Source organism: Canariomyces notabilis, assembly GCF_033297395.1.
Source record: "Canariomyces notabilis strain CBS 508.74 unplaced genomic scaffold N656scaffold_2, whole genome shotgun sequence".
Taxonomy (NCBI): domain Eukaryota; kingdom Fungi; phylum Ascomycota; class Sordariomycetes; order Sordariales; family Chaetomiaceae; genus Canariomyces; species Canariomyces notabilis.
Window position 1 is genome coordinate 2,017,467 of NW_027041824.1, and position 23,257 is coordinate 2,040,723.

The 23,257-nt window shown below is 54.6% G+C and overlaps 6 protein-coding genes across 6 annotated transcripts; 3 read left to right on the forward strand and 3 right to left on the reverse strand.

Moving 5' to 3' along the window:
- Positions 1-63: 63 nt before the first annotated feature.
- On the reverse strand, positions 64-1,012 carry N656DRAFT_265420 (uncharacterized protein). The gene has a single exon (XM_064809053.1). The coding sequence runs from the start codon at positions 821-823 to the stop codon at positions 299-301; it is 525 nt and encodes a 174-aa protein (XP_064674259.1). The 5' UTR covers positions 824-1,012; the 3' UTR covers positions 64-298.
- Positions 1,013-1,200: 188 nt separating this feature from the next.
- Positions 1,201-3,051, forward strand: N656DRAFT_745975 (glycoside hydrolase family 76 protein; the record flags this gene model as incomplete). The annotated part of the gene is made up of 1 exon (XM_064812919.1): positions 1,201-3,051. The coding sequence occupies one exon, from the start codon at positions 1,201-1,203 to the stop codon at positions 3,049-3,051; it is 1,851 nt and encodes a 616-aa protein (XP_064674260.1).
- Positions 3,052-4,501: 1,450 nt separating this feature from the next.
- Positions 4,502-8,131, reverse strand: N656DRAFT_700702 (uncharacterized protein; the record flags this gene model as incomplete). Its single annotated transcript, XM_064810886.1, has 3 exons — positions 4,502-6,481; positions 6,537-7,130; positions 7,190-8,131. 3 exons carry the CDS (start codon positions 8,129-8,131, stop codon positions 4,502-4,504), a joined length of 3,516 nt encoding a protein of 1,171 aa, XP_064674261.1.
- A 3,303-nt stretch (positions 8,132-11,434) lies between these two features.
- On the reverse strand, positions 11,435-13,408 carry N656DRAFT_775007 (GPI-anchored wall transfer protein 1). Its single transcript, XM_064814381.1, has 2 exons — positions 12,966-13,408; positions 11,435-12,907 (listed from the first exon to the last, which is right to left on the reverse strand). The coding sequence occupies exons 1-2, from the start codon at positions 13,095-13,097 to the stop codon at positions 11,537-11,539; spliced, it is 1,503 nt and encodes a 500-aa protein (XP_064674262.1). The 5' UTR covers positions 13,098-13,408; the 3' UTR covers positions 11,435-11,536.
- A 669-nt stretch (positions 13,409-14,077) lies between these two features.
- On the forward strand, positions 14,078-15,603 carry N656DRAFT_265845 (uncharacterized protein). Its single transcript, XM_064809054.1, has 2 exons — positions 14,078-15,193; positions 15,255-15,603. Exons 1-2 carry the CDS (start codon positions 14,266-14,268, stop codon positions 15,452-15,454), a joined length of 1,128 nt encoding a protein of 375 aa, XP_064674263.1. The 5' UTR covers positions 14,078-14,265; the 3' UTR covers positions 15,455-15,603.
- A 234-nt stretch (positions 15,604-15,837) lies between these two features.
- N656DRAFT_775011 (uncharacterized protein) lies at positions 15,838-17,678 on the forward strand. The gene is made up of 2 exons (XM_064814382.1): positions 15,838-15,923; positions 15,995-17,678. Exon 2 carries the CDS (start codon positions 16,212-16,214, stop codon positions 17,514-17,516), a length of 1,305 nt encoding a protein of 434 aa, XP_064674264.1. The 5' UTR covers positions 15,838-15,923; positions 15,995-16,211; the 3' UTR covers positions 17,517-17,678.
- The last annotated feature ends 5,579 nt before the right edge of the window (positions 17,679-23,257 follow it).

The window sequence follows — 23,257 nt, forward strand, 5'->3', positions numbered from 1 at the left end:
GACGTGCCGGTAGTTTTTGGGTCGTCTTTTGTAGTATTGAACGCTGTTTTTAATACATAGGTAGACTCCTGCCCCATCTTGGCTATTACGCCAGATTGGAGTAGCATCAGTATTGGATCGCACTTTTGTTCTCTCCTAGGCGACGTCGAAAGGGCAAATTCGAGATCAGATGGTTCGAAAATCAGAGCGGCGCAAAGTTCCTGAACCACAGGACCGGCCCAAACTTCGATGAGATGAAAGACGTTCTAGTTTTTGGCTAGGTGAGAGGATCTCGTCCCAACTTTGCGCCAACCATCTTTCATCCCACCACGCGGTTCGAAACCGGCGAGAACACCACCATTTGTGTCGTACAATACAGACTGAACGTCCACACTCTCATCTCAGCTGAGCTGCAGGTTCGAGAAGAATGCGACATCGCTGCAAGTGGCGCCTTCCCGCATGGCGCGGGCAAGCATGTGGCCCACCCGCGCGGGTTGCGCCTTGCGTCTCGAGGGGTTCTTTGGCGGGGCAGGCTTATCTCTCCAGGGCCCTGGTAGGTAACACCTGTTGCAGTTGACAAAAAGCCCTGGTCCTTGGCACACGGGGCCAAGGCAAGGGAGATCCATCTCGATTGGAAGAATTGGACCCTCATGACCTCGAACATGTCTTGACCCTTTGCTCGCGGCCAGCCTCGTGCTTCGAGTCTGCTCGGTTCTGTCCCTTTTAATTCTCTGTCTATAATTATACTTTGCTTTGGCCTCAGATTGTCTTTGCTGCCGGTCCCTTGATTTATTTTGTCTCTGCCTTGCTTATGCCAGACCGCCGGCTCCATCGTTTTGCGCATCACCAAGCCAGCAAGGCCCGTCCAGAGGGCGTGATGGGCTTGTTGCCAGCCCAGTCAACTAGCCGCAGCTCCGGAGTCCCTCCATGTTGCCTGACTGTCAATCATATTGTTGGACGTGGCCGGAATAGTTCTGGTGTCTTTGGGTGAAGTTGGACATACGGGTATATACCTACTCCTCGACGCTGATCTATTTCCTGGCGCCCAAGCGTTGAATATCGGGGTTCGTGGTTGAGATCTCCTGGGCATTTTCCTATGCAATGCCTGCCCTCTTCTCCGCCTCATATACTAACACATAAGCAAGGATTGCCGGGGCGCTCAAGGTTGGGGACGGTACCAGAACCACTTCTCCTCGCTATCACTTGCTGGACAAGGCAAACATGTTTATTAGATGGAGCGCTGTCCTCACCTTGGCCGTGGCCGTTTGCGTCGCCTCCCCTAGGTCGCTTCTGGAAGGACAAGCGAAGCACCAAGGCCGCGGCGATGCAGAAGGACGCCAATCGCTCCCGGATTTTCAGGTGTTCGACGATATGCTAAAGGCTTTGCGGGATATGCAAGACATCTACTTTCAGCGTTGGGTTGGCACATGGCCTCAAGGAATCGACTGGACCCGGGCTGTTATGGGTACCTATGTCGCCGCCGCACTCAGAACCATTTCGGACCAACTTGAACAGGGCAGCCCGCAGAGCGAGCCCTTCGCCTCCGCCATAAAATATGGAGATCCTATATCAGGGTACTTTACCGATTTGATTGCCTACTATTTCGGTCAAGACGCTTTCGCCATCCGCAACCAGGCACACGACGACATGCTCTGGGTTGTGTTGGGTTGGCTTGAGGCCATTCAATTCATCGATGGTCACAACTCTCTCATAGGAATGGGACCTGTCGAGTTATTCCAGGACGAGTCGTGGTACGGAAACCGCTGGGTGCCTGCATTTGCCCACCGAGCCAGGATATTCTGGGAACTGGCAGCCAAAGGCTGGGATACCACTCTCTGCGGAGGAGGCATGATCTGGAACCCTCGCCTGCACCCTTATAAGAACGCCATCACAAACCAGCTGTTCATTTCCGCATCCATTAGCATGTTCCTCCATTTTCCCGGTGACCCTAATCCCTCTCCGTTCGACGCCACACCTGATCCAGACACGCCTTACCGCCATACAAGGGTCGGGTGGCGTCCTCACGATCCGATATTCAAGATATCGGCTCTGAAGGCCCATGAATGGATTGTTTCATCTAACATGACCAATTCCCAGGGCTTGTATGCGGATGGTTTTCACATTTCGGGTTACCCCGGTGGCAACAACACCAAGTGCGACGATCGCGATGAGATGGTGTACACATACAATCAGGGTGTGCTCCTTTCCGGCCTCCGCGGACTGTTTCAAGCCACCGGCCGGGAAGCCTACCTTCGGGAGGGCCACACGCTGATCCAGAACGTGATCCGCGCTACTGGGTACGATCTGAAACGAAACAAGCCCATCGACGACATCAGGAACCTACTCCCCGGACAGATCCCGCCTTGGCGCGGACTAGGCAGGGCGGGAGTTCTGGAAGATGCGTGTGATATATCGGGCATGTGCTCGCAAGACGCCCAGACATTCAAGGGCATCTGGATGCACCATTTCACTGCCTTTTGTTCGCCGGCCCTGCTAGACCACGTACCGCCCGTAAGCTTCAAACTAAGCGAGGACGCAATGAACAATCTGAGAGCGCGGCATGCGCGGAATTGTGTCAGGTACGTTGGCTGGTTGAGGCACAATGCTGCAGCGGCCCTCGGGACAAGGGATATGAAGGGCAGGTTCGGGATGTGGTGGACCCCTGGCCTCCCAGAGTTGCGAGGCCTTGCCTCGGGAAATATGCAGCTTACCGAGGAAGCGCTGCCGCCCGCCAACGGGCAGGACGGAATTATCGATTATCGAAATTTTGGGGTTCCCCAGGACAAGGTTTGGGTGGGGCACTTGGAGGAGGAGCACGACAACCCGGTCATGAATGATGATGATGATTATGATGATGACGAAACTCGCCAACGGCCGCTTCGGGGGAGGCAACCCAGAACTGGTGCTGCTGCTTCTTCTGCTGCCGCCACTGCTGCAAACAAGAATCCGGAGGGTTGTGAGGTTGATGGCAGCGACCCGAACTGTCGCGGGCGAGGCAGAACGGTTGAGACGCAGGGCGGCGGGCTGGCAGTGCTTAGGGCGTTGTGGGAGGTTTCCAAGCAAGTTTCATAACGGCTAGAGGCATGGTTGGTACACGGTTAGTCCCTTACTCGTTGGGTGGTTGTCTGGATTAGATGGCGCTTTCAATGGGTTGTCACTGTCGCTGAGCATGCGTCTGTCGCATTGAGTACATACCTAGAGATAGACGATATGGTTATGGGCGGGCATGAGCACTCAGTACTCGCTACCCTACTAGTACACGAACATGCTATCTCTTGCATGGGTTAGGTCGTCGATCATGTGTGCCTTGCATACCCAAGTAAGTTAGGGCTGGCGGAGAAAGGGGCCCTACTAGTACCTGGTAGTGGTGCAATTCAGGGGCTTCATTGACACACATTGCATGGATCTTGATAGCCACTACGCCCAGGAAGCAGTGTCTTGTTCAATACGATTATGAACCCAGTCAACGCTAAGAATTGCACACGTTGACGACCTCCCCCGTCGAGGTCATGTAGGTATGTACCAGCTTATATTGATAATCACACACAGGATGGGTATGCGCTGGTCAATCTGGGCGATGAGTATCGTATCATATTGTACTGACAACACCCCTAACTTCTTTATTTACAGTAGATAGATATAACAACAACGCGCTTATAAACCATCCATCCACAGGATCTGGATATATGCTGCGACCCAGAAATCAGAAATGGTCGCGAAACGAGAGAGACCTGACAACACGAAATGAAAAGGATATACTGGATTCAAACCCACGGGCAAAGAAAAGGAAAAGAAGATATAGATACCTGGAGTACAATGGGTACTATGAATATCACATCAACTCCCTTCCCATACTTCCTTCACCCCAACCCGCACTACAGCATACCCACAACGTCCTCTCGATCTTCACCTTCCCTCTTCCTCCTCCCTTTTGATTCGCTTTGGCCTCTTTCCGCCCCTAGCCAAGCCGCCACGCGATCTTCTCCAAGCAAGGTCGGTCTAAACATCCCAGGATCACGCGAAAAACAAAGGAGAGAGAAACAGCTAGGAGCCGCACAGAATTCACTCCAAGTTTCTTCTTTCCTCGGGTATCTCTTGCAGTTTGACTCTGGACTTAGGGGTAATTCTCCTCTTCAGTTCCAGTAGGAAAAAGCTCTCCTTTGTTTCCGTGATGACTCCACATTGTATTACAAGAGCATATATGCGTATAAGAGGTTATGAGAGACAGAGAGACAGAGCGTGTGAGAGGGAGGAAGTGAGGTAGGTAGGGTAGTAGGTCGGTAAGAAAGCAGGGCCGATCTGTTTCTCTCACAGGGGACAACAAAAGTAGGGAGGTGTGTAGTAGTTCCTCTCTCCCCGAACCGAGCCCAAGACCGCGCCGTTCCGTCACCCAAACTCCAGCAATGACCCTCGGAAAGCAATTCACCCGAATATCAAATTACCATCAAAAGCCCCGTACGACGCGGGGCAGCGAGTCCAAAGAACATTGAGCACCATCCATCAGCATGCTGCTACCCAAGACTCAGCCCGTCTCGCCGCCCCTGGCTTTTCCTCTCCTCCTAAAGAAATCCATAACCTTCCGTGCCGGACCGCTGCTTCCCGAATGGTCGTGAGTTCGCGCATACGCGTCCGTATCCCACGCATCGACGAACCGTTTGTTCTTCTGCAGTACACCGCGGCCAGGTTTGATGCCGCCAGCAACCCGCGGCGAATCGTACGCCGCATCCTGGTGGGCAAGTGGCGGAAGCTGGGGCGCAGAACCTTGCGGGCGGCGCATGCGATCTACCGAAGCGTCCGAAGCCGTGTTTAGCATGGTCTGCGGCATATAACCCTCGACGGCTGAAGGACGCCCGTATCCGCCAGAGGAGTATGGTTGACGTCCATAAGGGTCGGCCGTAGGCTGCGGTGTATGAAGCTGCGCCCACATGCCATCCAAGGTGGATGCGTCGACATGTTCTCGGTCGACGTTATCGCTTACATAGCGCCCGTACTCGTCGACTGTCGGCGGCTCTTGGATAGGCAGGTCTTGTTGCGAATCCAGCTGCGGCTGCGGCTCGTCCTTGCCGATTCCAATTGCCTTGAGCGAGAAGGATGCTGGAATAAAAGAGAAGCGCCTTCCTTGCTTCTCCTGCGAGGTCTGAGACCCTGCTATGCTGCCAGACGTCTTCTTGCCGAGTCCCATGGAAAACGACTTGCGTGAGCGCTTCGAGTCCATCGACGTCCTGGGTTCATCGCCTGCTGTCATGGAGTTGTTCATGCTTACAGGCGGGTACCTCTTAGCCTTCTCCCCGCCCTGTTGCTGCTCCGTCCGCTTGCGCCTGCCTCCGAACAGCGACCCGCTTCGGCCAAAAAGCTTCCCGCTAATCTCGCCCATTGTGCTCGATCGTTTGTGGCCCTTGACTTCTGAGCCTTGAGTGCTGCTAACACTGGCAGAGACCCCTTCGCCTTCCCGGGCAAAGCCCGATAATCTAGCAAACTTCGGGGGAACGCTGATGCTTGGTCGGCCATATTCGGAGCCTTGCCCCTCCTGTGTGAAGGACGAGGACATGGCGTAACTATTCGCCGTCTTGGGCGGCTGCTGGATCCTCCCGTGCGCATTTGTATCAGCAAGCTCTGGAGGTACTGGCTGGCTGTAAGAAGTCCGATTGCCCGCCCCTGGGCCCCGTGAGCTGGTTGACTGCATCGAGCCCCCGGTCGTCGGTCTGGCGCTAGAGCTCGGCCCTGTCGCCATGAGCGTGCCATCGGATACGGCCCGGGTATCACGGCTGACCCGTGCGGCGGCGGCAGATGAACTAGCGTTGCGGTGAGAGCTCGGCGGTCTTCTCGACGCAACCGCTGTCCTGCCGTACGTCTCCTTCGAAACAGGGGGTTCTTTTGGTAATGGCTTGTCCCTGGGGGAAGACGACGAGCCCGCTTGGGTGACCTCTACGGCTCCCTGACTTCCTGAGCGAGCACGCGTCCGCCCACCGGACGGCTGTGCGTTTGCGGGCTCGCCGCGCTGGGTTGCAGTGGTTGGCGCAACATATTCCACCTGCACGGTACGGCGCTTGTTGTCCCTCTGCTGCTTGGCGTACGCAGCTTCTGCCTCGGCATCGATAGTGCCTTGCTTGCTTACCAATCCACCAATCTGAGGAGAGGCAGTCGTCTTCTTTGACGACTCGCGCACCGAGGCGCTCCTGGCAAGGCCTGGCGTGTCTCCCTCATCTTCTGGGGGGACTGTGGTGTTCTGAATGTCCCTAGGACTCGTGGTGCTTGACGTGATGAACTCGACGACGTGAGCGTACTCACTGAGCCAGCTATGGCGGGCAACCTCGAACAGGTCGGCCCTTTTGCGCGGGTTGGGGACGAGGATTCTCCGGAGCAAGTCGCGGGCATGGGGCGTAACGTATTCGGGAAAGGTGAGCGGGGTGTTGACAATGTACTTGTATAAGAGATTTATATTGTCTCCTTCGGGGTTCGCCGGGTCATCGTCAAAAGGCAGGTATCCAGCCAGCATTGCGTACTACGAAGAAACGTCAGCACAGATTCTTCGCTGCAAGAAAGCGCAGGCCACTCACCAGGATAACGCCACAACTCCAAACGTCCACCTTCCTCCCGGTGTATAGCGAGTCACTAACTACTAACTCGGGAGCGGCGTAGCAGGGGCTGCCGCAACTGGTCTGCATCAGATCACCCTTGCGGGAGCCGTTGGCCTTGATCTTGTCGAGTCCCATGCGCTTGACGAACTCGCGGTCCGTCAGGTTCATCTCCTCCTCCTCGGTTAATTCCTCGTTGGGGTCAAACGTGTTGGCGAAGCCAAAATCTGTGATGATGATGTTACGGTTGCGGTCGAGCAGCAGGTTCTCCAACTTGAGATCGCGATGCACAATCCCCTTTTTGTGCAGATAACCAACCCCGGAGACTAGCTGGGCGAATAACCGGCGAGCAGCATTGTCCTTCAAGTATCGGTGGTTTAGGATGTAATCAAACAGTTCACCTCCCGAGGCATATTCGAGGACAATGCCGTAATGCCTCTCGGATTCCTCCATCTTGTGTAGCCTGACAATGTTGGGGTGGGTCAACTGCTTCAAGATGGCGACTTCGCGCATAATCTTGGCCATGCGGGAGGGATTGTTGCCCAGCTGGTCCTTCTTGATGAGTTTAATGGCGACCTGAGGCACGGTATTGTTTAGTGGATTAGGATTCCGAGCAGCCTAGCAGATCGACTCACCTGCACGCCTCCTTCTTGTTTCCAGCCCAGTTTGACTTTCCCGAATTCTCCCTCGCCAATGGTGTTGCCGAGGATGTACTCGCCAAACTTGGTCTGCTTCTCGCGTCTAGAATGGTCGTGCCGGCTCTTTCCACCACGCCGAGTTTCCTCCCCCATGTCCGCCATACCGATTACAGGGGGAGGCGCGGCATCATCGTCTTGCGCGTCTGCATCCTGATGTGGCTTGGACAGGGCAAGGCGTTCTCTTTCTCGTTCAATGTCGACCTCTGGTTGGGATATTAAGATGCTGTTGAGGATTTCACTTGCCTCCCTCGATGGGCCATTGGCCGATGTTGAGTTGGAAGGCGGTGAGCGGATGGGCATTGTTGTCGAAGGGTTTGCCCGTCCGTCTCGGGTACCGTTCGAACGATGCGGTTGCTCTTGTGACGATTGATTCGCTCGTCTGTTGCGCGAGCTCTGCACTGCACCGTCGTCCGATCCGTCTATCCTGCTGTTCGCATCGCGATTCGAATCGGCGTGGGTCCGGCGGGGCGAGTCGGTGGAGCGCTCCCCCGTTTGTGCGCGTCGAGAGCTGGACGTCCGGGGAGGAACCGCGGCAGGCATGTTTCGTTTTGTTGGATTGTGCTGGTCGGGAGAGTCTACCGCCGACGATACAGGCACGGGCACGGGCGAGGCGACGGCAGCGCGGGAACTCATCGGGGAATTTGCGACGAGCTGCGAGTCGTTGCTGGCGCTGGGTCCGCGAGAATAGTGTCGAGATGATGATGCTGGAGATGTTCCTGAGGGCTGCTGATTTGCATGATAGCCGGGGCCTTCCCGTATCGGAGATGAGAGGGTGGACGAGTGCTGTCGATTGGACTGCGGTGCCGGAGCCAGGGGCGGCGTATGGAGGACTGATACTGACGTCTGTTGAACGGGCACTGTTTGGAGGGCACTACTCATTTTCGCACCTTCTACCTATGCCGGCCAGACGTAGAAGACGCGCGGGCGAAGGGTGCAGCACCGCCGGGCGTTCACAGGCAAGCCGAGTACCTAAGGTAACTTAGAGATGCAGTGAAGGTAGGGTAGAGAATTGTTGTCGGTCGGATCAGGAAGGCCCAATGGGGGGGAAATAGTTCGAAAAAAAATGGGAAGCCGTCAGTTTCAAATCGGCCTTTGCTGCAATGCAACGTTCGCAGAATGCTTCTTGTTTGCAGTAAACCAACTGGCCGATGGCCGCTCGAGTTACGGATACCAATGGGCCAATTCGGTTCTCATGGTGCGCCGCAATTCGATGCGGGATTTGCCTTGGTGACTGACCGCCTGTCGCCGCGATTGCTGGGTGAGAGTTCTGCAAACAGGGGAATCGCGTTTGGTAAGGCGCGACTTGCTTCGATGCTCGGTACTGGAATAGGTTGTTTACTCGGACCGCAGCCGAAAACAATACGCCCTATGTTATGCACCTGTACTGTACATACAAACTCGAGTGCGAAAACTCGAATCTGGTGAAAGGAGTGAGAGATAATTTCCGTCCAGTCGATTCGTGCGGGTCGCTCTCCTGTGTGTGGGTGGAGGAGAGGGAGGAGACGGGAGAGGTGATGAGGGCGGTGAGGTAGAGTGAAGGGGGGAAAGGAGGTTTACAAAAATGTGGAGGAGAAACGAGAGGAGTGCCAAGGTGGTCGTGGTGATGCGCTCGTTTCCAACCTTCCATAGGAGGTGAGTTGGACTCCCTTCTCAGTGCAGTTCTTTCCTGCCTAACTTCGTTTATTACTGTCCACTTTTAGCACCACTTCGGCCACTGCGACGGGACTCGGGTGCGTGGGCGTGGGCATTGAGCGACATGTGCTCTGCGGAGACTCGAGAGTTTTACAGTGGGAGTTTCGCGGTTCTGGTTGGAGAAACCTCCTGACTACCGTCTTTTGCATGGACCACTCATGAATTGCGGGTACTGGGCCAGGTACATCTGTTATGCGCTAGAACCCCACTATAGGATCTTTCCTGACGCGTATCCTTTTGATGTCGCGACCCTTAATTCACCGGCTTGAGCAATCTGGTATCACACACAGCTGCTTACAGCCCATTTGCGGCAGTCTAGTGTGACATGGCCTTGGCTTTGTTGTCTAACAACATTGACATTTGACGGCCAGGCCGGTCGCTGAGAGCGGCCCGACTGGACTCGTTTGGACGAATTTGAAGATGCGCGTTGCGAGACATTTCGAGGACAACCTGCCCCACGCGTGCCGTCCCGTCTGATATCGCAGCTTTTGTGCCCCGTAAGTACCAAGGCACAAGCCACTCAAAACAAAGTCGAGACGAGTTCAACCTAAGCACTACGCAACGTTCACCCCCATCTCGACTTGCTCGTTGCAAAGGAAGCACAACCCTAACAGAAATGGCTGAGTTGACGGAACGCGGCTCAGGTTTGACGCAAGTAAAATGCCGTCCTCGGGCCCAAGATCAACGTTAACCAGCACGTACCGACTGGAAGTGTTGGATGGAGCCCTTTAGCCGGAACCATGGGGGACTTGGGCTATCGTTGAATTGCATGACTCGCCTGAGTCGACACGGAAGTCTTCCATCCCAGGCAGAGTGGCAGATACCCAGTATCATCGCAACACTTCCCAGGCTTACACATGGAGTCGGAGTCGCCGTCTGATGTTTCGATAGTGTAGACTCCAGGGCCCCCCTCGCTCGAATCCTTTTCAGGGCAGGCAGGGTTATCTGCGCAGATCACGTCGTGATGCCAAGATCGTGTCAACAAGCACACAGGCACTGTCTGCTGTGGCACAGTGCAATGGCCATAAATGGCTAGCGCTTCCGGTTCCTGAAGCCAAGCGCAGCAACGACGCAGGGTTCAGGGGTCCGTCATTGCAATGCACACCTCTGCCAAATGCCAACCTCCCCGCAACAGTCGTTCTGGCTTCCAGCTGCATCACCTCAGTGCAGCCAGCTTCGTGATATCACGAGTCACCAAGGTGGACAGAAAACTCAGCAGTTGCTGCTGTGTACCAGGAGGATGCGCTGGGCCATAGAAATTGAAGAGACCATGTTTTTGAAAGCAACATACAGTACGTGTTAGACACATCCAATGGTTCTCCTGCAGCACGAATGGCTCTGCGAGCCCTGCACATAAGAATGCAAGGTACTGTACCTCCGTACGGAGTACCTACTGTAATTCTTCATCGGTGACGAAAATCCTCAACCGCCACTAGGTCGAGTTTTGAGCATTAGCCCGCTAAAGAAGTGACAACAACGGCAATTTTAGCCATTGCTACGGATTTCGGCGTCCGACTCTGTGCCCGTATGAAGGACTCTGCATGAAACAAGTTGATATGATGGGTGGCACGAAAGAGAAATTAGGTGACCTTGAGCCAGCCCTATCATCGTATCGTTATAGTTCGTATGTACATATACAACTACCTATTAGGTATAGTCACAGGCACAGGATTCTGCCGTCAACTTCGAGAAGTCGAACAGGGAACTAAACGGCGCATTGCTGTTGTATATACTGTTAAAATGCACAGGCATCACCGGGACAAGAAGGCATTGACGTCGGAAATGATGCGGTAGGGAAAATGCAGGGATCTGCGAGCTTTCCGCCTGTGTTCCCCATCCACTCCCAATGCAACCACGAAAAAGCCAAACTGGACACTCTCGTCGTTTGGAGCGATTTGGAGTCGCACTTTTTCGGAATTGCGGCTGATATCGTTTCTCATTCCTGGTTTAACCCTTGCCTTGACCGGGGGGTTGCCACCCCCAGATCATCTTCCAGACATTGCTTTTGTTCGTTTGTTTCCTTGTCATGGGGGATTGTTTCGATTCTCACAGGTTCAGGTCCGAGTGCCTTCAGACAGGGCTGACTGAACATGTGCTGTCAAGCCAGGGGTTGCATGCTCCCTCGATCAATTCGACATTGCTACTCCGTACCGAGTAACCTTCGTAATTTGTACATACGTCGTACTCAGAGGTTCAGGTAGTTATGTCAGTGGAGGTAAGCTTACTCAGAACCAGAACTATTCGTGCACCATACATACCTTATGTATTCGAAATGTGCCGCCTGTTGATGATGGTTTGACATTCGACATTCAACGTCAAGCGTTTGAACTACATCAATGGCACATTCGTGGACCCGGCGTGTACCAATCGTCATGGGATACAATGGAAGGCCAGATCAACCTTGGATAGAGCAACTTCATATGACAGTGTGATGTGTAAAGACGAGTAGCGTTGCGGGAGTGGGAGACGACATCAAGCATCAAGGTCAAGATCCTGAAAGTCTTCTCTTGCAGCAGATCTACGGAACCACCACTACCAATAATCACTCGCCGCATCTACCACCTGTCGTGGACGACATCGTTTTGCATTCGTCTATAGTTTGATCGTGATATCGTGCATATCTAAGCCCACTGCGAAGGCAGTCAAAGCCCCCATATAACCAGCCAAGATCGCCAGGGTTGTTATCCTACCTACGTGCAGCGTCGGCACAGTCATGTTGACTAGCCCCGTCATGAGATTGGCCAGCAGGAACACGGCCAAGCCGTTGCGGTTATATGCCCTCAACACCCTGCTCGTCGCCGTCTCGTAGGCTTCCTTCTCTGCCTTTGCATCCTGCGCCTTGTAGAAGGCGGGGAAGAAGATTGTGTCGACAAGGCAGAAGGCGAGCAGGAGCGCGCTGTTAAAGGCCACAACCCATAGCACGTAGGGCAGGTTTGTGAGCCTCCGAGACACCGTCAGCCCCGCACCGTATGTGTAGTCAGTACAGAAGAAGTAGAGCGTTAGCCAGCCCACCGACCACGCAGTCATGGTGAGCAGGAGCCTGGTGGGTTTGGGATTCTGAGAGCCGAGGCTCCGCGGCAGCACGAACATTCCCAAGTCCTGGCCAGCTAGGAAAATAGCGAGGTAGCCCCAGAAACTGAAAAGCCCCTCCCTGTTCATCGACAGCAGATTGTCCCGCGGCCCGACCAGAATGTACGCCTTCAAAGAGGTGCTCTCCAAGACGACCTGGTATAGGACGGCTAACAGAATGGCTAACCCGGCATACGAGGGTATAAATCTGAGGGCCGACTGGAAAAGCGCCACAAAAGGAGGCAGCAAGCCCAGCGTAAAGAAGAAATTCCAGTGGACTCCGTACTCTGTCACATGCTCGGCATAGTCCAAACCCTTGACGCTGAGCAGCCGCACGACGCCAAGCGCCAGGAGTGGGAGGGAGTGACGTATTGACTGCCTCAAACGGTCGCTCAGGGGTATCTCTCGGCCTTCGGAACGCTCTCTTAGCAGGGGCCGAGAGGCTACAAGGCCAGCTGAAAAGACAAAAGACCCGACGCCCATATCCATCAGAGATGTGCCCCATGTCTCGACCTTTGCGAAGCGGCGCGGAAACATTCGAAAGTCGACGGCGAGGATGCACAAGCATGTGACCACCATCATGTTGCCACGGTAGTTGGTCAGAAACGGCTTCGTGGACAGGGCACCGAGTGGTGCCTGCGATGTCCTGGATTGCGCATTGGGGGGGCGTTTGGGTTTCCTCCTGCCCGTTGAGGCATTCGAGGGAATGGTGCAGACAAAGGCGGCGGCTGTAAGGAGGAGGATGCTGAGAAGCAGAGGTGCATTCGAGTACAGTGTGACGGATAATAAGAGGGCTCCTACATTCAGGAGGAAATCGACGGCAAACCCCAAGGCCGAGTAGGGCTTGAATAAGGAGTGTCGAGATTGGAGAGCGGACCAAAGAAGAGCGACGACCTGCGGTTCGCTGGTCAGCGACAGGGCGACAATAGCTTCTTCGTCTGATAGCTCATACCGGAGCCACAGCGCAAACCTGAGCAATCTCAGCCACAGACCCGCCTGAGAGGTTTGAGACAAATTCCTCCTTCAGCTGCTTGTAGCTTTGCGTCGTCGTCATGTTGTCAAAGGTGGTATCGGGGCCGGCCATGATGGTGGGAAACGAATGGCGAAGGCAGGGAAGACGGTAGGAAAATGGAAGACGTCGATCTCGGAATTTAGTGAAGCATTGTCCCAAACAGCAGCCAACGTAATTAGTTGAAGAGCGATTGGATCCAGATGTCGGCTCCCGTGTTCCAGGTGTCCGTGTCAGTATATCGCTTGTCAGTGCCTGGTAATCGCTTCCATGTGGGTTGTCGTTCTCAACTCAGGTAAGGTGGTGAGAACCTAGGGACGAATATAGTTCATGCTGAGGGTGTCGGTTGATGGCGAGTCAAAAGGCAGGTCGGGACTCTGCAGTTGATGCCTGGAGGTGCCGCTGTCGGAACAGGCAACCAATCGCACACTTCAGCATGGAAGCTCCCTTGTGTAATTACCTTACACTCGAGCGGTACGCAGATGTATGTTACACTAACCCACCGTGGTGTACATATCATGTATGGAGTAACTATGTAATATGTAATTTCGCGCTGCCATAGAGAATCAGCTCAACCTCCTGTCCCTGCTCGTTCCTGCTGCGAGCTTCCAATTTCCAAAAGACATCCCCAACAAACCACTTCCCTGGACCAGCTGCAACTTTCCGATCATGTACTGACAAGTGACATGCCATCTTGACCAGTCTCCCAACGAGCCATGGTGGTGCTAAAGGGCGATGCGGTCGGTGGCGAGTTCCAAACCCATCTTCTTTGTTCTCAACTGCATATCCCAGGCAGGCAAATCTCGGAGAGGCTGGTGACGACGCTTGGAAACACATTAATAAACACGGCTTCGCATGCCACTCCATGGCTTGCACATGCCATCATCTTTGGAACTTCCACTGCGCCTACCCGTTGTTTGTCCAGCTTCTGGGCCTCTGGCTGTGGTGTGGCCTCTGAGCTTTGTCTCGCATGGGTGCGGCTGGGTTGAGTCACCAGCGATAGGTGCGTTGAAAGCATCGGACCTTCTTTCAGGAGGAAAGAAAGGAGGGGATACAAAAAGCAGCATGGGTTGAACCACCGCCGCCTGCGGCCGCCGTCATCGTCGTCGACATGCCATGCCTAGCTGCTTCAACAGTCAGACCTGTCTAGCACAATCCTGATCCGAAGTACATAACTCGTATCGCCCGAGATTCAAGCAAAAACAGTACACCGAAAACCGCTCGTGAACACAAGACACCTGTGATGGAGGCGCAGGCTCGACTGCGTCCAGACTTGCGTCCTGCTTGGACCGCCCGGGACCAGCATTACTATGAGCATCCCAGAGCGTCCGCTTTTGCAGCCTGCAGTCCCCTGCACTCGACCACTTCGTTCAGACAAGACAGCTTGCCCAGCATTATGCACCCGGCACTTGCCGGCTACGACCAGTCTATGAGAATGCATGAGCGAGCCATAGTGGACAATCTAGACGAAAGGGGGAGGCTTGGGGACCAGCGGACCTCAGCTACGGCCCGCTCCGTCTCCCCCATGTCCGAGCAGACCCTGGATGCTAGACGTGCATCGATCGCCGGCTTGCCGCCTCCTCGCTTGTTCTCCACATCCGGCCCATCGCCTCGCTCTTCCGGCTTCTTCATGCAGTATCACAGGAGGCCGACTATCGTCGAGGAGACGAGATCTATGCTGCTTGCTGGCACCCGAGATGAATGGCCGCGCTCACACGCCTCGCCTACCAGCCCAACCGCTGGGCGTCGTACCTCATTGCCGTCATTTCCAACCGCAAGACGCAGCAGCCAGCAGACGCGGCAGGAACTCCAGGCATGGGGACACATCTACTTTTTCAACGGCTCCAAGGCTGCCCGCTTTGTGACAGCCGTCGCGCTTCCCCCTGAGGAGGGCGAAGGAATCAAACCCAAGGTGCTTGAGCGGCGGAATTCACTCACCATCCGTGCGCAAATCAGGCCGTGCGAGCTTGGGCGACCGCCGTTTCTGCTCCAGCGAACCTTCGATCTGGATAAGCTTAGAGCTACAATCCCGGAGCTGCCTCCGGATCCAATTGGAGCCCGGAGGCCGTCAGCTGATTCCAGCAGCCGGAGCAGTGTCTCCGCGGCTCGCCGGCGTTCCTCACCGGATCTCGACAAATCCCCTCTTCGCGGTGCGAATACTGTTCCTATTCGTGAGTGATTCTCAGCAGCCATCAATTCTGGCCCAAGCAGCCCTGCTAAACCATCTCCCAGACCTTCGTTATGCACGCGCCTTCTTCCCGGCTCTTGCAGCCCTACTCTATTCGGGATACATCAAGGCCCGCGATATTATCGACCTCCCTCTCCCTCATCCAGAGGCCTGGGTTCAGACTGTGGCATATGTTTACACCGGCCAGGGAGAGCTAACCGAAGCTATCGAGGAGAACATCCTGTATTTGGGAGGTAAAGTTTGAGGCCAAAGCAGAGTGGCCATCGCGTACGAATTTCCTTTCGTACCACGTCGTCTAGGGGCGGCATTTTTATGCTTTGAAGCTGCAGATCGGCCCTCATGTACGTTGCATTGGCGAGCTCCCGCTCTCGTTTCGGTCTTTGCTCGAACCACGTCTTTGATGGATTGCAGACGAAATCCAGTCAGACCTGTGTCTGCCTCAGTCGACCCCTTCGCACCCTGCTGGCCGGCCTGTCTGCTCCCTGCCTTCTTTGGCAGGTGGCGCTTTTCTAGTCGAGCACAGTTCTAGGTGGGAGCTGCATATGCCAAAGGAGGCTACAGGTGCTTCTGAGGAGCCCCAGTGTCCGTGCGGTGTCATGCCTACGTGCTCCGCAACCAAACCCTCGAATTGTCCGCCCGGCGTCAAAGTTGAGGCGTATTCTAAAAGGGTCTGGGCCCGTCCATGTCAAAACTTGCGCCTCCTAAACATTTGCCTGGCTCGATGTTAGCTCGGAAACCGAGTCATCCCGCATTGTTTGAGGAACATCTGGACACACCGGCCCACCTCTTCCTCAGCATCGAACTGTTGGAAATTTGAAAAAGCCAGCCCCTCTCCATAGCCCTGTATATCAACAGCGCTGGTGCCACAATGCTTGCCCTTCTAAAGGTTGCCAGCATGGAGCACCGCACGACGCTCCGTCATGGTCGTCGACTAGGATCCGAACAAGATTGAAGCACATCGCTGGTACTGGGAAACAAACTTCAAGACCCTGATGAAACCTATGCCCGCCCACCGTCCAGCCCTCGCTACCGTTGCCTCCGCCCCTCACATCTTCTGCCGGCCCATGGACCCTTCCCCCGCACCGTTAGTGTATATCAACGGTTGGCACGGCGTCGGGAAGGAGACTGTAGCCGAATACCTGACCCTACTACTCGGCAAGGACAAGTCGTTGCTGGTTGACGTGCGCAGCATCGGGGGAGACGGCGATAGCGATATTGAGAGCGGAGACCGACCCGGAACCCGCAAAGCCAAACACTCATACAAACGCAGGCCCAGACCGCTTTTGACCCCCGAACACCCACGCTATTTCTCGTTCGACCTCTTTCTGGACACAGATACCGCTCTCGATGTCAACCACCCCCTTAACTCAGACTCAAACCCAATCAGCCCTTCGTTGCCGTCCTCGGTATCGTCCTTCTCGTCCCCAAGTTATGCCTTTTCGTCGTCCGCTTCCTCCCGCTCGGCTTCCATCTCCTCCAACACCACCGTCTCAACCACTACCTCAGCCATAGCTACAGCCGACTTTTGCCCCCCGTATCTCTCACCCAACATCCCATTCCCAGCCGCAGCCCCAACCCCAACTCCGACATCGACGTCAACAACCGCCCTAACCCAGCTTCTGACCCTGCCAGAGAACGCCGCGCGCACCGCAGTCCTGGCAGCCTGCTGTCCGGACACGCCCACGGGCCGTGCAACGCTACGCACGTTTGAGACGGCAGCGGAGCGCGCGGGGCGTCTGTTTGTGTTCGTCGTGCTGAGCGGCGAGCGCCATGAGCACGGCGTGAACTCTATTCAGCGCAGGCAGACCGTTGTTACCGGTTCCATTGGCCATACTGTAGACCAGGCCTTGGCTGCGTATGGGAATAGGTACGGGTGCCGGTACGGCTGTGGGTTTGGAGCGAGGCGGGGGAGTGAGCCGGTTGTTCGGCTTCCGGAGGCTTCCATGCCAGGGACGTCTAGTGCCGGACCGATGGAGCAGGAGGTGATGCCGACGAGCCCTAGTTTGCCCTCCGGTCTCCCTGCGGCGGAGGGAGTTGCTGCCGTTGGAGGAAGCGGTTGGGTGCTTGGGCGGCGAGAGGGAGGGATTGGACTGGCGGCGCCCGCGCGTGCGGCTGGGTCGCTGACGGTGGACGTGACATCAGTTTCGGTCTTTGAGGCGGCGCTGCAGATTGTGGGGTTTGTCAAAGGACTGGAGGCCGAAAGGGATGCCGAGTTGTGCAGCACCGCGGGTGGAAGCACGGCCACCACCCCCCACGTGGATGTGGAGGATGGAAAAACGTTGGACGTGGATGCGAGAGGGGGTTAAGATATATTCTTAACCGCCCCGTACTCGGGGCAAGCTACCAGCAGGGTTGTCTCAACTCCTCTTCCCGAAGTGAATGGTGGCCCCCTCCCCCCTTCAGATGATTAGGTAGCGGCACGTGCCACACGGCAAGCAAGACGACACGTTTCTCTCGTCCTAGCCCAAGCCCAAGGAGGTGAATTATCTGTCATGTCGCCAGAATTGCTTCCTACTGGCTGCCCAAAACAGAAACCGTACACTTACCGAGCTTTCCATCAACGCCGGACTCACTGCGCCGGGAGCACAACAGCTGCCAGCAGCCAAGGGACAGACTATGTCAGCCCACCCTCCGGGTATGTCGGCACCACAGCTGTACAAAACCCATATTACCGCCTCCTCTGTGCCTTGGTTTGTGTCGCACACCCTGCACAGAGGGCCGGGCCGCTGGACAGGGGCAGCTAGAGACATGGGAGCCCATGGACATCTGACACGCAAGCACCAATCGCGGAACCCGGCAGCGGCAGTTAGGCATAAGACGCTTGGAGAGTGGCTCAGGTGACTGCTTGGCGTCTGTATCTCGGAGCGGACCTTATCTGAGCCCGGCTATTCTACCAGTACACCGGGCTGGCACCTACCCGATTCCAGGATCCTGCGGATTTGCAACCTAGATGGGCCTGTTTGAGGGAACCATGAGAGAACGGAACCCCTGGCGGTCACTGGTTTGCAGTTGGGACGAAAAAGTGCCATCTGTCATCGTCCTCTGCTCTGCTACGGATTTTCGCCAGACGGTCTACTCAAGAAACTGCCCCCAAAAGCAAATCTGTCACCTCCTAATACCACACGGTGCCAAGGAGTCAAGTCGGGTTGCTGTCCTCGAGGCAGCGCCCCTTTTACACGGAGAGATGGTGGCAGGACATTTACGCCATGTGCGCTGACCCATGGGGTGGGGGCTCAGGGGCCACCGAACAGCGTCCTGATCAGCCGGGTCTTGGCTACAACTTTGGGGCACAGCACCAAAAGTGTGTATGACCCAAAGTACTCGGAGGTTGGGTTTTTCTCACCGGACCTGTGTGTTTCAAAGTGTTTCGCAGTGGGTAGTCGGGTACGGGATCCAGACTGGTTCTGTGGGGTTGGTTCCTGAGGTTTGGTACTACATAACATACCTTACCTAGGTAATCGTCTGTCTCTCACCTCTATTTGCAAGAACAAAATAATTACTACTGTAGTAGTGTAGCGAGAAGCAGTCGGAGAACTGTGAATACCAGGCACGTGCAATATGACCGGCTAGAGGACATGTGAATATACTTGGGGTGTATGTATTTGCCGCACTTTAATTGTTCTTTCATATCCAATCTACATCCAGATTAATACAAGGCACCGTTAATTGATCTTTATTGTCTCTAACGTTATGTACGTTGACAGGTAGGCGCAATGCCTACACAGTAGGTTCAATCTAAGAGGTCAACGTTAGCACTCCGTCTTTGAGTCCGTCGCTGCATGTCCAAGACTCCAGCGTTTCTAGCGTGAACATCACAAGGTTACACTCCGATAATTCCCGAAAAATGGGAACGAAGGGAGGACTGGTCGGTTAGCTCATTGTAGATCAAATGTAACGAGTGCATCTCGAACTGCTACATTAGCAAGGATCCGCGAGATCGTGCCATGATCTACATAAGGTTAGCCGACGGGATAGCAAGCGGAATGTCGACTGGGCATCCGCTCAACGGTACGACACTACACCACCGTATCTTCAAAAAGGGGGGGTACGTTAGATCGACCCCAGGCTGCGGCTAAGAGAGAGACAACTACAAGCACTAATGTATGTCACATATGTATGTCCTTCATGAACCCAGTTCCGCATTTGGCGGGCTGCAGTCGACTCGATGCAGCCAACCTTGAGCTACAATAACCTAAACTACTTGGCTCGGCTCGTATTACTTTACCGTTAGAGGTTACCCACCCACTATGTGTACATAATGTATACACCATGCAAAGCATCGGCATCGGCGTCTCGAACCAAGATGCTGCTGCATCCCGCGCGCTCAAATTCAAGCGATGCCAACAAACAGTCCCGTTCCCGCGGAAAAATACGAGATTGTGAGAGTGCAGCTTTGCATGCTGCGAAGTTACTGCATGTAGGTATGAATACAGGTGGCAGGAGCAGAGGCGTACTCCTTATGTACTGCTATTTATGATCTGAGCTTTGTACGCATTTCGTTGGGAAGCAGTATTGCAGAGGATAAGCTGGAGCAAACCTGAATGTGGTCTAGATTCTTCCTCGTGTTCATCCCACATTCTCGATGACAAACAACCCCGGCCAAGACGAGACGTTCAAAGACAGACCAACCTGGCCCGCCTGCGTAGGCGCTCTGAGAGACAGTAAGTATCGTGACGAATCGGCCTCCCCATAGAGAAATACAAGTTGGTTTTGTACTGTCTATACATACAGTACATAAGGTACCTAAGAAACCTGAGTTAGTAAAGGGTATAGTAAGGTAGATAGGGTAGGTACATTGCTATGTTCTTACCTTGGTAATTCTGTATACCTTGGCATAACTGCTCTCTCACAATATACTGTACAAAATAAGGCTTCAGTGATTTCAGCTAGGACGCTGCGTCAGTCCCTCTGGAAGTACTACCGGTAGGTAACTAGTGTGTAAATCCGGAGAATTTCATCCTAACTCTCAAACTTCTATTTGCAGGCAATTAGCTGATGGAGGCACGCCTCCAGTGCTAACTGCTAATTACGTACTTCGTAGTGTACGGATAGATGCCGGGCGGAAACCCGGGCTAAGTCGCCGACGATGTTCAGGGTTTCCACCCATGCACCACCTCGCGCACTTGACGCCCCGTCATTCTGCAAGCCAAAGGGGAAGTTTTCTACAACTTTCGAGCTTGGTTGAGTTTACATAGAAAGCGAAATCATACTTGTCGCCTTCTACCTTCTTACACTTCATTAGCACACTCCAGATTCTGCTCGGATTTGTGTTCCAAAGCGAAGAAGTTATTGAGGTGGTGACGGCGGAAAGTATGTACTGTACAGTACATACATGTAATGTAAATTTCATACACATCCACAGATGGCTCGCGGTATTATACGACCTGGCGCTTCACGTCCTGTTCCCGATATCAACTTTTGTCCTGCTTTTTGTGAGATGGCACATGTCGGAGGTGCCCTCCCACCAGAATGGAATTCTGCGCGCAACAAATAAGGCCCCTAACCATAATGCTTGAGTAGTCGAACTAGTGTAAGTGACAGCCTTCATCATAACGTTAGTTACCTGCGGTTGCTGGACTTCCACCGGAATGACCAGGTCTAGGCTTGGGGCCGGCCTTGGCATCCCGGTATGTGATTAACCGGGCCTTCTCACCATCGCAATGCTCTCCGGCCCGGGTTTTGTTGAAGATCAAGTTCTACGTGTAACACTTAAGTACGTACACTTATGTATTCCGTTATTCTGCTCTACGGCGCGGCAACCGTCGATCAGGAAATTCCAGAAGCAAAGCTTCTTTCACAGAGGGATTGAGGCGTCAGCCGCCCGATGAGCGGAGCGGCAGAACGGCTCCCTTCGAGACGCAATTGGATCGCCATTTTGCCGGAGGCTCTGACGACTACTTCGCGAAGCTGTGTGCCCTAGGCGCAGATGGTTGATGTTGAGAGAACGCCACTGTCCCAACGAACTCTCGCCAGTCGGACGTCTCACCAGCCGGACGCAATGTTTCGGGCTTCGTGGTTTCCTTCGTTTGTATATATGATGTTCACTCTTCTCACCCCTTACGGTACGCTTACTGTAGCGACTCAGCGGCGAGGTAGTGGATGTAGTGATGATGCAATCCGGGTCACCACCGCCCGAGACAGAGGACCCTTTTCGGGTTGTCTGCATGCGCATCGAAATCGGGGACACTCATTCCACAACTTGCCTCGTCATCCTCGGTTTCCGTGTAACCACATCGAACTGAATAGCGGCCTTGGATTCGGAGCCGGTTAGGCGGCTGGTGTGGACATACTACAGCAGTCGGTCCACTTCCCCTATGCCGTACTGTATGCCGGGCTCGGGGGTTTCTGTTGCCAATGCCGACTTCGGCAAGCCGCAGCCACAAATGTTTCGGCACTGCATGACGCAACCGAGCCGCGTCGTTGCCGCTTCCGATTTCTTTTCTTTTCTTTTTCTGCCCGCCGCCCGCATCAAGGCGGCTGCAACGCCGCCGGTCTGTCTTGCGTTAGCCTTCCACGGCAACGTCAAGCTGCCGGAGGGTTGACAGTCCAATGTGTCCTCTTCAAACCCCCACCAACTGCCGTAAACCATTTTGATGTAACCGCGTCATGGCAAGCGTGGGCGTGCATCCGCCTGCGTGACGATGGCTCTATCGCGGGAGGCCCTGCATCGGAAAGGCAGTTTCCCTATGGTGGGCAAGGTGTCATCGGCGCGTGTGCGCATATTGGCCTGATGTCCTGGACCTTCGGGTGCCACATCCGGCCTGCCCGTCCATGTATATACAATGCTTGCTTCATGGCGACAGAGCAAACTATGAACTTGGGGAGGGAAAGACGGGCATCCGAGGCTGTGAAGGTTCCGTCTGCTCTGGCTTTGCCGCTTTTTCCCAAGCAAGGATGGGCTGATTCTCTCTAGATATCTCTATCCCGCTCGGGATAACTGTGCTGGTATTGTACTTCTAGTTGTCAGTGACTTGCCTGGTACGTGCGCGTCTGAACCGCTAACACGATATGTGGCATCTTCTCCGCACCATATAGTACACCTCCTCACACTCAGGTCTTCGCTCCTCTTCCCCCTCATCTCACCAACCCACCGTCCCGTCACCATGCCCCACGTCTGTCACCCAGGAGGTGACGAGACCTGAGTGGTCCGCTGCTGGATGCTGACCGTGAGCCCATGTGCGTGTCCGATCGATCCCACCATCTACTAGCGCGTTGTGGCACGCTAGGCTGTGGCACAGGCGCGAGTCATATGCTCCAATGCTGGGTAGTAGGTATCCTAATTCGTTGTTGAGTTCGAGACACCACGGACGGGAGCTGGCAAAGCATGATTTCATGTCAAACCGCATCCGATGGTTCGACAACTGACGCATCAATCGTGAACAGAAGGGTTGATTGGTGCTCCATCAGCCGCCCTTGTTTTGCCATCAAGGGCGCAGGCTGCAGCTCTAGCTTGACAGACTGCGGGATGGCCGTCCAACAGAGTATCCGTAGAGTAGAGGTACAGTACAGTACACCCATACATTAAACGCAAGAGCGGCACCCCACCATCTCACAGTCCTGCAGGGCAAGCAGACGCAGGTCCGAGAGGAAGGGGTTAAGCGCGGCGGCTCTCATAGAGGGGTGTGCATGCGCGCGGTGGGAGGAGGGGTGCAGGATCTGTATGTACAGTCCCCCTTTTTTGTTCGTTAGCGTGGTACATGCGGTGGATCTAGATAAGAAAAGGGAAAAGTGAGGTCCAGGTTGAAGATCCAGGGTGGAAAAGTCGAAGGTTATGTAAGCCCGGAAAGGATTCGTGGGCCAGATGCGCGTGGTTCGATTGGCCAAAGTTCCTGTATCTCTGGGTTGTGGTTGGGTGGAAAAAATGGGGCAAGTTCCGCGCTAACAAACAAACAAAGGTTGAACTGTATGTATGTACAGTACCCTCCGCCGGACGCACCCTCCAGGGGCGGATCAGGAAGCCTGGTTCTTGGAGGAGGGGCTGGTTGGGCTATGTGCGACTCTAATAAGCGTTAGTGGCTTTAGAGCGATGCAGATGAACGATTCTGGT